The sequence below is a fragment of the Cupressus sempervirens genome, chromosome 5 (assembly GCF_028749045.1).
Source record: "Cupressus sempervirens isolate cs-2001-9-10 chromosome 5, ASM2874904v1, whole genome shotgun sequence".
NCBI classification, from domain to species: domain Eukaryota; kingdom Viridiplantae; phylum Streptophyta; class Pinopsida; order Cupressales; family Cupressaceae; genus Cupressus; species Cupressus sempervirens.
In genome coordinates this window covers 292598445-292614855 of record NC_143122.1, presented here as the reverse complement: position 1 = coordinate 292614855, position 16411 = coordinate 292598445, and the positions used below count along the sequence as shown (strand labels likewise).

General features: G+C 37.9%; 1 protein-coding gene across 2 annotated transcripts in view; it reads left to right on the top strand.

The window, feature by feature from the left end:
* ARC5 (P-loop containing nucleoside triphosphate hydrolases superfamily protein) overlaps positions 1 to 16411 on the top strand; it is a 246658-nt gene that overhangs the window by 184000 nt on the left and 46247 nt on the right. The window contains exons 10-15 of one of the 2 annotated variants that reach the window (XM_089829851.1): positions 1735 to 1892; positions 2008 to 2068; positions 6778 to 6840; positions 7022 to 7122; positions 8185 to 8242; positions 8435 to 8782. In XM_089829851.1, the coding sequence (XP_089685977.1) occupies positions 1735 to 1892; positions 2008 to 2068; positions 6778 to 6840; positions 7022 to 7122; positions 8185 to 8242; positions 8435 to 8782 (789 nt within the window). The remainder of the gene's footprint in view (positions 1 to 1734; positions 1893 to 2007; positions 2069 to 6777; positions 6841 to 7021; positions 7123 to 8184; positions 8243 to 8434; positions 8783 to 16411) is intronic. The other variant, XM_089829852.1, reaches the window with a different exon arrangement.

The window sequence follows — 16411 nt, the reverse complement described above, 5'->3', positions numbered from 1 at the left end:
TCATCATCCTTTGACATCATTGACAACATACTCAGCAAAAGGAACAAGTTTCACTTTAAATGCAAATTTTGATTAGCAAATTATCTTGTCTCTCAAGCACAAAACGATGGAGGAGAAACTCTTTTCATGGCACATACCTTAAGCAACCCTTTTGTCCAATATACAATCACCAAGCTCAAGCCATATCCTGTCCAAGCGATCCATTTTTCCACAAATTTCATTTCATTTTGTATTTTGGTTTAAGGGAATGGAAGCAAGCAGGTTTTTGTCCTTGGAGCAAAACTGCATTAGTAAAATGAAGTAAAAGTTCAATTTTTCTGTATGCTATTTCAAAGCCCTTATTTTCTATTTTTTTCTATTTTTAATTTGTTTTTACTTATTCATTTACTTTGTGTAAATTAACATTCTAATAATAATTAAGAGTTCACTAATACATTTAATAGAATATACAACCCAACTTAATCTAATCCCAACTAACAAGGTGTTGAAATAAATTAAATTGATGTAAGCTATAATAACACTTAATCCATACAACTAAATATTTCCATTCCAAATATACTTTAACGATGATCAAAGTGTGATACTTGTTTGCATCATTCTTCCTAGGTGATCCTCTATTTCAATTTGGATCATACTGATTACTCACTGATGTTTTTGTGGTTATTGGACTGCAACAATTCTGTAATTACTCTGGATTCTTAGATTGGCTCTCTCTTGCAAAATAAGACCATTCTCAATTTGAGGAATAGCTTCAAGAAGCAATTTCAAGAACATATTAGTAAAAAGTTGCCTTTCATTCTCAATAATTTGTAAGCAAAATACTTCCTGGACAATTTGCAATACTTTCAAACTGACACTATATATGGAAATTGCACTTGAGGTCTCATTGATAAGTGTGTATTACCTTGCAAAAACATTGGTAAACATGCCTGATGAGACTGAATCACAGGTCCTTCATGAGTGCAACGATTTATCTTGTCCATGTCAAGCATAATGCTGTAGAAGTTTTGGGAAATTGGCCATTATACCATCTCTCGCACTACCACCTCTTTACACAGGAATTCCACCTTGTAGTCATCTCTTTGGGCGAACACTCTCTGGCTTGTTTTGATGGGTATTGTCATGTCATCACTGTGCAAATTATTTTATTAATTAAGTGTTGGCCGTGCCTTTGGTTCAAGAACTAAGTTTACTATGGCTGAGTTCATTTGAATCAGATAATTTGTCAGCATGATATCCTCAAAGCATAGCCATGAGCAATTGCTCGTCCTTTATTGATCCTGAGATGGGAGAGTCATGAGCCACAGTTTTACATTTCCCATCACTCCACATCTCTCTATTTTCTTTAGTGATATGGAAGTTTAAGTTATGAATAAGGCTATTAACTCCATTTCTCCAAAAGAATTAGTTATAGCTTTTATGGCATTAGGTTTAGCATTTATCTGCAAACCTATTCATCTTGAGAGTACCAGTGATCTTGGCTTGGTCACATGATGATCCATGTAAATTGGTAGCTGGTTCATAAAAGAGGATCTATGCTTCCAGGATTCTTGTTTTGAATTTAATATGTTTCTGGTGCTTGCAATGTTTTTGCTATTATTGGGGTATAGTATGATCTTGGATTTTGTTAAGGACTAGGTGTGTTTAGGTTTTCATGCCTTTATTTTTCAAATTTCTAACAAGATGAAGTATTTTCTCTCCATATACTCAAATCTTGTGATTCCCTCTAATCAGAATGCAGGAATGCGCCTTTATGGAGGTGCCCAGTATCACAGAGCTATGGCTGAATTCCGTTATGTTGCTGGAGGCACTAAGTGTCCACCTATCGGTTGTGAGGAGATTGTGAATGCTTGCGGCGTTGAAGATATCCATGATGGAACAAATTATTTCAGGTACCTTACATTTTCTAGATACTAGATATATATTGTTTAAGACTTTAAGTACATTGGGCGTATTGAAGACTACATGCTCATCTACTTTGGGAACTGACTTTCCTTTTGCATGTAGAACTTCTTGCGTAATAGCTGTAGCAAAAGCTCGGGAGACATTTGAACCCTTTCTTCATCAAGTGAGTTGTATATGCTAAAACTTGAGTTTCCATTGCTTGATATTGTTTATGGTTAGACTAAGGACCTTCTATTTGTAAGATTTTGGAAGTTTCTTACCTCAGTACATTGGAGATGATTATGGATCAGGATACTGAATTATTTTGTATACTGCAGTTTGAGATTTCTTTTGCTTGATATTGTCTCCAACTAGATTTAAGGACTTTGTATTTGTAAGTGTTAATGTTTGGTAGCTTCAGTTGGATAAACTTTGAGACTAAACTGAAGTTACACACACACACACACACACATACACACACGCACACACACACACACAGATATATAGCTTCAGTTGGATAAACTTTGAGACGAAACTGAAGTTACATTTATGTGATACACACACACACACACACACACACACACACACACACACACCACACGTGTGTGTGTAGTTAGTTAAATAATAAATTATATTATGATATATTATATATATAATTATGTTGTTACCATTTTAAATGAATAGACATGTCTCCTCTTAATTTATGTGTGTCTAGTTAGTTAAACAATAAATTACATTATGATATATATATATATATATATATATATATATATATATAATTATGTTGTTACCATTTTAAATGAATAGACATGTCTCCTCTTGATATATTATCAATATAAATAAGAGATTGCTGCAAAGTGGAAAACATATACCAAATATAATGGCAGTGCTTAGTACTTTTGCAGCGGTCCAAGAAAACTAGCAGTTAGTTTTTGGAATTCCTGGCTCCAGCATATTGGGGATGATTGTAGATCAGAATACTGGATTATTTTGTGTACATTCCTAATTTAGTTGAGTCAGTTCAAATTTAAAAAACATGTCATATGGATTGAATAAATCATGATAAATTATGTATGCCTGCATTCTTTTGTGATAGCTTGTAAATATATGCTTGATTAAATGCAGGGTTATACCCCACCTAGATTATGATACCATTGGCTAAGCTGAAGAGTGAAAGTTTTCTTGATACTTAACAAATTAAAATATCCAGTAATATATAAAATCAATTTCATTGATGTAAAACAAAAGATATTCATGATCCATAGACTAGGGTGAATAGTCCAATTGTGTTGTCACCAACTCACAGGTTTATATCTTAGTTTTTAGATAGCATGCATCTAATGGGCAAGGAAATGAAGCATAAGTAGAGGCCAAGCACTATAAAGAAGCCACATACCCTGAAGAAGCCCACCTTGGTAAAATCTCCAGCTAAAATGTGAGCAATGCTCACTTATGTATTTCAATTTGGTAATGCAACAAATAGCAGCCACTAGGTCTGCAAGCAGGAAGTTATCCTATCCTAAATAACTCAAGCATTTTCTCCAACACTCTCAATTCAGTTCCCCTGCATGTGCTTTTTAACACAGCCCCAAACTTAGATAAATTATTATATAAATCTTGATTGCAGCTCAAAAAGATGCATATAAGCAACCATCGAATGAATCATGCACATCCCATAGGGTCTATTAGTAAGTTTACAATGCATACGGAAACCAACTAAATTGAGAAAAGGAAACAAGAAGAGGAAATCTGAGGACTCGAGTGTCACTAGCCATACACAGAAATGTGACAGGTTTGCAAATTTAATAGACCGGCAATTACGGTTGTACTAGATGATTTTGCTTTTTCTGTCTATTGTAGATTGTGGTTTTGCTCAAATGAGAGAGACTCAGTTTCTTATCTTCTCTTCTACCAAAACCTACCATAGAAATGTGACAAATTTGCAATTTTTCATAGAATGGCTATTGTAGGTGGTGATTTTGCTCAACTGAGAAAAGCACTCAGTGATATCTTCATCCAAAACTCACATGTTGATGAAGCATTCCATTTGATACACTTTCCAACATTCAAGAGAGTCGTCACTCAAAAACATATCATGAAGTACAAAATCCAGATCCTTAATAGATCACACATAATATAGAAGCCTTTGGTTTTCAAAACTATGGAGATTGAGTGGATGATGTGATGTCTTGGAAAAGTATTTATGCAAATATTCTTGTTTTTTAAATTCTGATCTTCCAATTAACACCAGAGTTCATAAACCCTAGACTAGATTAATGTAAATGCAATGGCATTAACAACTCTTTTTATGCTTAATGAAATCATTAGTTTGTCCTAAATGACATTTCCAATTTACTCAAGGGAAGATTCCTCTCATATTTTACTTGGCAAACCTAGTATATGAACCAAAACTAGGACAGTTCTTGGAGAGTATTTCTGGGAACAAGGGTCCAATGTTTTATGTAGAATCCATATTTCTTCATGAATGATAAAACTAATTGGAAGATGGTTTGTGCCTCTCCATCACTGACCCCAGTTTCATAAGTATATCAACAGATGTGAAGATATCAAATGCTTGTGCATCGAAGATATCACAGTTTTGGGCCTAGGATAGACCTTGATGAAATGACAGATTATAGATTTTACTTCTCCAACTTTTCTGAAGGAGAATAATTCCATCTTGCAGTAGCTGAAATATCCTTGTTTGCAAAGAGAGCAGGTTTATCAACTGTTAATTGGGCTTGAGGTGGTTGGATGATCTTGAAAATTAGTTGTGTCCAAATTAAGAAAAGCTCATTTCCTTGTTCTCCAATCAACATAGTTGGCCAAAGGAAGGGATATGTGGTCCACTATTTTTTTGGATGATATTGGGGAATTTGAAATTGAGAGGTCTGATGTACTTGTGTAAGCACATCCATGGATGCACTTCATCTGTGTGATAATCAGCAAATGCTTTTGTGCCTTGTGGTAATGCTGTAGAAAAATTGGGATTTAAGTTGTGATTTGAAAGTTGGAGAGATTCTTCAAGTATAACCATGTATTTTGTAATTATACTGTTAAAAATATCTTTTTTTTTGTCATTCAGAAGTCATAATTTGTTTCTCATTTCTAGGAGCTTCAGGGACTTTCTATTAATGAAATCATTCTTATTTTGAAATCTATTGCAACTATAGTTACACCACCCTAGGGGATGGTGGAATTGGGGATAAGTTTTCAGAATGGGGGATGGAGAGGCCTTAATTTGGGGACGGTGGGGGAGAGGGGGGTTGTATATAGTATATACCATACATATGGTACTTAAAAATGCTAGTTATGCAAAGATGTATTGCAATATAAGATATAAAGATGTCAGAAAGTAAATACTTGAACATTGCATTGAATTGGAACATTGAACATTGAACATAAATAGTCAACATCGGGATGTCCCTCATCCTTGGCACAGGTGGCGGAATTAGGTGGCCTCGCTAGAGACGGGGTCCCCAAGTCCTCGATGCATCCCTATCTCTAAGATGTGGGGCGGCGGCGGGGGGGGCGCTCGGGGTCTCTGTGTTACTATGGTTGCAACACATAGGAGAAGGAAATGATATGGAATCATGCATTACAAGGTTTATATGCTTATTAGAAATTCAATCAAGTATTGTTCGCCAACAAGCAATAATTGAAATTGTCAGTGTAAGAATTTGCCTAACGCAATAAATGAGAATGCCAAGATCTAGAAGCTCAAGGGATAGTAGAAGAGAGACAAAATGATGTGATCCTCAAATGGCTACATTCAGTGATGATCAATAATCGAAACAATAATGGATCAAGATGCCCAATATTCAGATGTGTACAATGTAGACGTGCCTGAATAAATAGGCAATGCATGATAAGTAGGAGTGATGCAAGTGATAACCTATCAACTGGACAAGTTGTAATCACGTATCCACCAAATGTGGATCATCCTCCATTGTGCAAAAAAGAATGTGCAACAATGAGAGGGTGATAATGTGATAAGAACAAGTTGGATCTCACAAACAAAAAGGTGTGAGACAACAACTAAGTGCAAGTGGATTTCTCCTACACCATGTGATAAAATAGAATGCAAGCTCCATGGCATCTCAATGACAATTAATATGTAAATGCATTATCCAAAGTAAACTTAAGTAAAGTGTAATTAGTAATATTTAATTACACCAACAGTCAGGGCCTTTACCAAATGAGTGGAGTTATTGATCGGAACCCAACAAGCAGACTTACAGTGACAATGGGTGCAGTAACACATAACGCAGGAAATTCTATGCAAGACATTTGTTGTTGCTGATTGGTTAGTGGCCTTCTGGGATAAGGACAGGATTTGGCTCAAAGCTTATACATGTCCAATCAATGGATTTTGATGGGCAGTTCCAACCCTAAAGGCTAAAAGTATTGCAAAGACAAGGTTAAATTGACTCGTTCAAAAGAATAAAGACTTTATGCTATGTTACCAAATGCTTCTTATGGTTCTTAAAAAAAAAAAACACTACTTCTAATTAGCATGGCTGAAACAATAATGGAATAACAATAATTTGGTATTGTTAGATTGCGATGGTTGTAATTTCTAAAAACGTTGTATGTATCTTATTTTCCCCGAATTTATAGGATATGTTTAAATAGCATTTTTCTGATACTTTATGTCACACTACTTATGAACCAATCCTGGTAATAGTGACGACTGTTTTATTTCCCTATATAAGTATTACGAATGAAGATTCTTGTTAATTCAGGCCAGTATTTGTGGTTTATGAAAATGCACTTCATGTTGTTTTATTCTCAGAATAAGAGTAATTTCTGTAGTTATTCATTTATTTTTCTTTAAATCATCTTATACTTACAGTTTTCATGGTTTGATCATCTTTTGTTTGTCTGTTTCAGCTAGGGTTCAGGCTATCCCATATCTTAAAGAGACTCCTTCCGATTACTATCTATTTACTTCAGGTTTTCAAATTACCAGTTTTCCAATGCTTTAACTGGTTTTGAAAGGACAATTTGTAGGAATGCGATTGTGCAACTTTTGTTCTGTGGATTTGATTTTTTTGGTATATGACATATTCAATTTGTGGTATTCTACTGAAGGTTATTGTGGCTTTGGCATTTATGTTAAATTTTGACTCTGCAGAAAGATGGGGAATACCTAAGTGGGCATGATATGTTTGTAAAACGTATTACAACTGCATTCTACTCATTTGCTGAGGCAACAGAACGGGTGTGTCGAGAAAAGTAGGATATTTTCTTATCTTTTATTGCATGTGTTAATTTACTTATCAGTTAAGATTAGTAAATGTAGAAGGCGTTGAATGACAATATACTTAATTAAAATAGAAGTATTAAGGAGTTCTTTACTTGCTCAATATTATAACATGTTATAACTTCTTACCTTCAGAAGAATATTTTATTTACTGATCCATTAATTAGTTTCGTAACACTGATCTCTGATTCATCAAATGGATTCCTATATAGCTTAATCTGAAATGGAGGAGGTTGAGCTAGCTGATTTGTTTAAGACTCACAAGCTTAAACACTTTCCTAAGCCCCAATCTTGCAGGAAAGAATCTGAAATAGAGTCACAGGGAATATTAATGGAGCAGAGTGGAACAAAGCTCATTTGATTAATTTTGGGTCTGTACACTCAAGAGGATGATGTTTTCATGGAAAAAACAATAACCAATGTCCATTTTATTTGGCGCAAAATAGTAGCTATGAAGTTTGTAATCCTCAGATCATATTTCTTAGCAGTGGAAATTGTCCCATATTGAATATAATAGAAGAATTCACGAGATCAAGAGAGTTGAAGCAGTTGGAGTCTAAGCATTTTGAATTCTGAAGATTGCTGGGTTTCTCCTTGAAACATTCTTGCACTCTTATTTAACCTTTTGATGGCTTGTAAATACCATAGTTATAAGACAGTAGACTTGAACTTGGCTTAGACTTGACAAGCTGACTTTTGACACAGTTTTGGATTCATCACTCAGATCCAGTAAATTGAACAAACCATGATCTTTTTTTTAAAGGGTTTAAAGCTTTTAATATGCACTCTTTAAAAAATTAATTTCATAGACATGATAAAATAATTAAATAGAAGCTAGTTTAATCACATCACAAGCATATATTGATCACAGCAGCACAAAAATATATTTTAAACAAAGGAAATAACATTTTTAAATACATAAATATTTGTCATTTGTATACAAAGCTCATGGATTATGAAATCTCTGGTATCAAAACAAGATATAAAAACTATGTCACTTTTCTTATGCTTGATATCATGTTTCTATATTGTAGATGTATGGAAGATCTCATGAGTACAACACGCTATGTCACCTGGTCACTCCACAATAAGGTATGGGACCTATTCTGGGCCATGCCATTTTTATTTAAAAAATATATATCTGCATGACATTTATTTGAGCTTAAAGTGTATCCAAGTATTTTACTTTCCACATGACTTAAAAGTTGTAAGTTATCTAAATATTTATTTATTTGCCAGTGATAACTTTTAGTCACACTTGCGTTGGAATTTTAACCTTTTCAGAATCGAGCTGGGTTGCGCCAGTTTCTAGACTTCTTTTCAAATAGCGAGCAGGCGACTCTTAATAGTTCTGCTATAGCTGGGACAAGCTCTCAGGATTTGATAGTTGGACTCACTGAAAATGGTAGCAAGCAAGAAAACAAGCCTCGTCCAGATATAAAACCTGGCCAAACCTTGAATACAGCAGAAGCAGCAGTAAATCAATCATCTGAAATGCGACTTGTTGACTTACTGGAAAGCAATCTTTGGAATCGTAAAATTGCATCTTCTTCTGAACAAATTGTGAATGCTCTAGTAGCACAGATTTTCCAAGGCATCAGGGATCATTTTGTGGCCTCCGCAGAACTAAAGGTATCCAGAGATGTTTGCCCCGTATTACATGACTTTGGCAATATTCTGAGCTTATATTTTCCTATTTAGGTGTTTTTGTTTGCTGACATCATAACCTTTTTTCCAAGTTGGGTACTTGTTCTGTTGACTGTAGATTTCTGTAAATACTAAATAAATAAAATACAAACCATCATTAAGCTCTAGTTGATGTTTTCAAAATTAGGCAGTTTTAAGAATGGAAAAAGAGTCACTGCAATGGTGTTCAATGGTCTGAAATTCAGCACCTTGTGATCGCATATCTCAAAATAATATTTGAATTACAAGAATTCAGCTACTGCTCTAGCATTATAAAAAAAATGCGTGAATATGTGTGTATAATGCTTTGCAAATAAACAGAGCTCTAGTGCTTATTGTAGAACCATTCTTGGAATTAGAAGGAAAGCTCTGTGAGGTTTTATTAAATCTAAAACCAATAGAATTACAAGTCTGCAAGCTATACAAGATTTCAGAGGGGGTTCTGCATAAATGCAAATATCTGGTTGACTAAGTTTTGCCTTTAATATAAGCACTAGTGAGATATTCACATTTTAATGAGGTCAAACCATTCAAGCATGAATGAGCACAATGTCGTCGGTAGAAACTGTGTGCCGACGGGCTCATGTTGTTGGTAAAGATTTGGAGCCGACGGGTAGATTAGTATTGTTATGTAGCTGACAGACCCCTTCGAGAACGTTTGGTGGGAAGTATTTATACCCCATCTGAGATCATTGTAAATCATGATCTGTATGTAATCTCTTGGTATATGCGAATAATAAAAGGAGGACTGCTGTTCTTGTTCATTGTTTGTGTGCATTAATCCATTGATCTATGAGGTAAACATTTGGCGGTATTGCTCGATGGACGTGGAACAAAGGCTGAGGAATGAAGATTAATGCCGAATCAGTTAAACAAAAATAAGAATAAGCTGAAGGACAAAGATGAAATCTGCACAACTCAAAAAAATTTAATTTTGGCGCAACAGGCCGAACGCAGACGGAGGTTTTAGCAGGTTGCTGACGGATGCCGAACTGTTGAGGAATTGTTGGAGGAGACTTGATAGCAGGTGGAATTGGTGGAAGAAGCAAGAGAGGAATTTTTGAACTTGTATTCGTCGAGGGAAGAGAATCCAGACGGAAGGGAATTAACTTGCATGGCTTGGAGTGCCAAGGGAGCACAAGTGTGAAGTGAACACTTCGTCCGTGATATACTTTCTAAAAGGACAACTTTAGAAGATCCTTCTTCACCAAAGTTTGCCGCTGTTGCAAACAAGACACCTGTACTGAACAACGATGGTGTGGGAGCACAGAGTGCTGGCGTGGGAGTGCAAATCGCCGGTGTGGGAGTGAATAGCGCCAGTGTTGTAGGACTGAACAATGTTTGTACACAAAATCCAGTAGTGATGGTGGGACCAAAGGAAAAACTACCGAAGTTTGATGGTGATGGTACGGCTGATCCCATCCAACACTGTAAAACATGCGAAATGATTTGGAGGACGAATGGCATAACAGATACAAATGAATGGGTTTGGCAATGTTCAACAATGCTACGGGGTGTCGCAATTGATTGGTTTACAGATATAGATCCCCAAAAATTAACCACTTGGAACAACATTAAAAAGGAGTTTATCACAAAATTTCAACTGTTGCGTGACGGCAATGAGATCATAGCGGAGATATACAACACAAAGCAAGGGACGAATGAAATTGTCTGAGTATACGCTAGGAAATTAAAAGACTTAATAAATAAAATGGAAAATAAGCCGACAAATGGGCTGCAAAAGAGATGGTTCATTGAAGGCCTACGCCTGAAGTTGCGGAAGAAAATGAAGATTGTGCCATCGTTGTCATACGCTGAAGCATACAATCGAGCAATGAACTTAGAAAGTGAGTAGAAGACAAAAAAGAAAAAGAAGAGTAGTTCATCCAATTCAAATGATGATGCATCCTCGGGAGAAGATAGCAGTGATAATGAAAACAGTAGCAAGAAGGTCCGAGCTCTCTAGAAGGACATGATCCGCATGATGAAGGAATTTAAAAACATGTAGAAGGAAACAAAGGGAAGCGAGCTATGTTGCATGGAATGTAAGACGAAAGGTCACACAAAGGGATCCTGTCCAAAGAACCAGTTTTGTGAGATCTGCCAGATCATGGGACATTCCACAAAAGAATGTCCCTTCAATATGAAAACTAGAGGACCTCAACAAGTGTTCCTGACACAGGAGGCTTTCGCATCCAAAGGGACCGGAAACACAAGTACGGAGGGTGCCATGTCGGGGGGGTACAAAAATAATAGACGTGGGCAGAACAACAACAACAATGCGAACAATAACAATAATAATGGCAACCGAAGTCGAATTTAGTACGATGTGAACGACCGACCGATGGTTCAATGCCGAGCATGTAATTTGTGGGGTCACTTTGCACGAGATTGTACAACGACAAACACATCAAAATTATTATGCAGATGGTGTAGACCTGGGGATCATGAAGATGCCAAGTGCCCAAAATCCGGAGTAAATTTGATCACCATCAGGATGGACGAAGAGGAGGTTTTGGCAATTACATGGAGGCAAGAAAAAATATAACTTGACCTGACGGAAGAAAAGAGGAAATTGGAGGAAGCACGGGCGGAAATTGAAAAAGCAGCACAGGTGAAAACATCTCAATTGAAGGACACTGCCGGTACCTCGGAAAGGAACTGTGTGGAACAAAACATAGTACGACAGAGATTACAAATGGAGGTACTGGTTAGAATAAATGATTTGCTTCTCACAATGCCTCAACTCCGATCCGTACTCACAAACATCGTGCCAACTGCTAAGTTACTAGAACTAGGAAGAGGGAAAGAAATTGCCGTTGGTGGACAAGACCTAATGCTGCTAGCCCTCACATCCGGACGGCTTCCAGTGGTCATCGAGATGGGGATTCTCGAAAATGTGCTGACAGACACAATTGTTGACGGAGTGTTCGGCGTGAATGTCTTGCCTGAGGATACCTGGAAGAGGTTGGGACAGCCAACGTTGTGGCCACCTACATTCCAATTGTTGACAACAGACCAACACGACATTAAACCTCTCGGTGTCTTGATGGCACAACCGGTGACGATTGACACACAACCATTCCTGCTCGACTTTGTTGTGATCCTGCTGAAGAGAAAAGGATATGACGCCATTCTAGGCCGCGGATGGCTTTTCAAGCCAAAGTTAAACACGACTGGAAGAAAAACACTATCACTTGAAAGCAAAGGGCGAAAATTCGTCATTGATTTACACACCCAAATGGTGGGGGAAGAAGCTTTGTCATCAGATTCTGAAGAAGAAGATGAAAGGAGGCAGCGTATGAAACCAGATCAGGAGGGAGTCTTGCGGTTGGAAGGAGGATCAAGGGACGACGATTTGGATTCTGTCAACGGTCTTTACCACTGGCAGATGGAGGACTATGAGCTATTCCAAAGCTGCAACATACTCACAATAGAGGAAGGGCACAACGGAGATGAATTTCCAAGATAATTCAAAGAAATGAAAGAGGGGGATGCGCAGCTGGATGAAACACCCGCCCATGCATTCAGTGAGGGGGAGCCGATCAAATACAACGAAGCCACACTGCAAATCATGAATTTGGGAGATGAGGCCGAACCAAGAAACATATTGGTGGGAGATAACTGGGACCCAATATTGAAAGCAACGACATTCAAGATAATTTTGGAATACAAAGATGTATTTGCATGGACATACGAGGATCTGAAAGGAGCATCGTCGAAATTGTGTGTGCATCGCATCCTGTTGGTCGAAGGAGCAGTACCCATATAGAAGCGACCCTACAAGATAAATAAGAACTATGCGGCTTGGGTTATAGAAGAGATCAACCGGATGCTGGAAGCCGGTAATATTTTCAAGGTGTAGACAAGTGAATGAGTGTCACCCATAGTAATCTCACTGAAGGACACCACCCAGATTTGGATATGCGTTGATTTTAGATGCCTTAATATAGTTACAATCAAGGATCCCTTCCCGATTCCATTTATAGACAATATATTGGAAGAGGTCGTAGGACATGAAATTTATTCCTTTATGGATAGCTTTTTCGGATACAATTAGATTTCCATAGCAGAGGAGGACAAACTGAAAATGACATTTGTCATAGAAGATGGGGTGTACGCATACAATAGGATGCCATTCAGCCTATGCAACGCACCGGCTACATTCCAGTGGATCATACTTCACATCTTTGACAAAATGTCCGTCAGAAACTTCAAGGCATGCCTGGATGATTGGTTTGTATTTAGTACCGAGAACAGACACCTGGCGGCATTGGGTGAATGTATTGAGAGATGTCGACGGGCGCGACTAGCCTTGAATCCGAAGAAATGCAAATTCATGGTTCCGCAAGGAAGATTGCTCGACCACATAGTGTGTAAGGAGGGATTGAAGACAGATCCGGACAAAATCAGAGTCATATTGGAAATTCAGCCATCCACCAATTTAACGGAGGTAAAGTCTTTCTTGGGACACATAGGCTATTACAAAAGGTTCATCAATTTTTTTGCCAAAGTGTCATAGACACTGGACAGGTTAACATGCAAAGGAGAATCGTTCAGATGGGAGAAAGAATAGGATGAGGCATTTTAAGGGCTGAAGGTATGATTGGCTTGTAATGGCCCTCCTCAAATCTGCTCTCAAAAAATGCTGATAAAAGCTCAAGGAATTTCATCAAACAAATCACATGCAAGGGACGTATGACTTATATAGTTTTTCAGCTGGCTTTAAATGACTTTTTTCAATTTGCATCAATGAGATTCTTATGCTAGAAGACTCCAAATGGACTACACAATGGCCTAACATGAGTGTGCTACTAATTTTGACAATATTCAGTGCATATATATGATCTAAGCATGAGAAATGAACACCTACAGCCAACTGGCATTTTTACAAACAGTTGGTATGCAAACTAACTAGCTAATAAATAATGATATTGTATTGCTTAAATGACACCAGCAACTAATATCTTATTAATTTGCAATGAAATTTCTAATACAATGCTCATGAAATATGGCCAAGACTTTTGGCATTTACATGGATTTTAAAATGATAATGCTGGTGTAATGCACACTTACAACTGAAACTTATAACACCCTAAAAAGCAATATTAACAAAGGAACCTGGTTGTAGATGGCTGTAATAATTTCCTTCAATGCTGCCCCTTCTGCTTTGCTTTTCTGATTTGCTTTTTCGATTGCTTTTTCGGATCCGCTTTTTGAACTGTTTTTATGGATTGCTTTTTCCGCCTGCTTTTTCGGTTCCGCTTTTTCGGGCTGCTTTTTCATATCTGCTTTTTTAGATTGCTACCATGTTGAATCTCAAGACCATATTTTTCAATGGCGTCAAGATTTCCAGCTTGAAGGGATTTCGTCCTTCAAGCTATTGAAACATAATCTCCAGAAAATTTTTCAATTTCTTTGATATTTCCAAGCATACTAAAAAGAAGCTCTTCCCTTTCTTTTATAGTGTTCTCACAAGAGCTCAATCCTTCGTTTTCTCAATGTGGGATAAAACATAACTCCCTTTATGTAACTTATGTCTCCAATTTGTTATAAAATAAAGGGGACTCTTTTAATCTAAATATTTCCCACAAACTATAGTCTATGCATTAATAAAGTTAAATATTTAAATTTAACTTTATAAAATAGCTTTATCAATGCATAACAAATCTTATCAATGATAAACAAGTCTTCTTGTCAATTTTAAAGAATTACCATCGACATACCGCTGCCACTGGATGTCCGACCATATCCAAGATGACTTACTATAAATAGTAAGTATGCCCAAAGTTGCCTCAAAACCCCACAGAAAGACCTGCAGCTGAAACTATCTAGGCCAAATGGCCTTTAAGTCCCTTTAATGTCCTAGTTAGCCTATGGGACCGTGGGGAAATAGGCCAACAACAACATCATGCTATGAATGCTAAAATGGGGACATTACATGGCTATGACACCCATCTTGGCGTATTGGGATTGGAACAAGGAATTCCATGTTCACGTTGACGCATCCAACTATGCAATCGAAGCAACCTTGGCACAGATAGGTAGCCATGGGTTGGATCACCCGATATACTTTGCCAGCCGACTGTTATCACAAGCAGAACAAAACTTCAACACAATGGAACGGGAAGCATTGGGCATGGTTTGCGTGGTACAGAAGTTTTGACACTATTTGCTGGCGACACCGTTTGTATTCTATGTGGACCATCAGTCTTTATTGTACTTGGTAAATAAACCGGTCATCAAGGAAGAATGAGTGAGTGGCTACTTTTGCTACAAGAATTCACCTTCAAAATCATTGTATAGGCCGAGAAGAAGCATGTCAGCGCAGACCATCTATTGCGGATTAAAATAGGTGAATCAACGGATGGAGGCATGAATGATGATTTCCCTGATGCATAGCTATTCCAAATTGCAGTACTACCAAAACGGTATCCCCAAGCCACCGAGGGAGATGCTAGAGCATGAAAGACGGAAATTGGTATTAAGGAGATGTACATTTTAGTTGATTAATGGATTGCTGCACAAAATGGGGCCGGATCACATCCTTAGATGGTGTGTGTTGGAGGAAATACTGAAAGTATTGAAGGAAGCACATGAGGGACTAGCAGGTGGACATATGGGACCTGACACCATGGCAAGGAAGATACTACTGGCAGGACTGTGGTGGCCAACGGTGTACAATGACGCGCGGGAATGGGTCATCGGTTGTGATACTTGCCAACAGGCTGGGAAGCTGCTGAAGAGAGACTTTATGTCGCTTAACCCCTCACATGCGCAGGAACTCTTCGAACGATGGGGATTGGATTTCATCAGACCTCTGAAGATGAGCAAGACTAGAAGGTGCTGATACATTGTTGTCGCAACGGACTACTTGACCAAGTGGGTGGAGGCATGTGCACTACCGAATAACTCGGTTGTAAGCACTATCGAATAACTCGGTTGTAAGCACTATCGAATAACTCGGTTGTAAGCACAACTAGATTCATTTACGAGCAAATTATTACCAGGTACGGGATTCCATTGCAGTTAACACGTGATAGGGGTGGACACTTTGTTAACCATGTTATCCGACTACTCACCACTGAATTCTAGATGTATCATTCATTGTCGAGCCCGTACTACCCGAGAGCTAACGGATAGGTTGAGGCTACGAACAAGGCCCTGGTATCAATTATCTACAAGTCATGTGCGGTCGAAGGTGAAGATTGGGAGGAAAAAATACCCTCTACTCTGCAGGCATACCGCACAGCGTATAAGGTGACAACGGGGCACACATCGTTCCAATTGATGTTCGGGTAGGAAGCAGTGGTACTGGCAGAGTTCATGATACCAAGCCTAAGGATTGCGCTAGAAAATAAGTTGGGCGACATGGAAGGCTTGAGGGAACGGTAGCATAATTTGAACAAGCTTGAAGAGAAACGGCTATCGACACAATGGGCCACAGAAGTGACACAGAACAGGCGCAAAGCGTGGCATGATAGACATCTGAAGTTGAATAGGTTTCAGCCGGGCTAGTTGGTGTTGAAGTATGGCGGACGAAATGAGATCAAACGAGGAAAGTTTAAGGTCAGA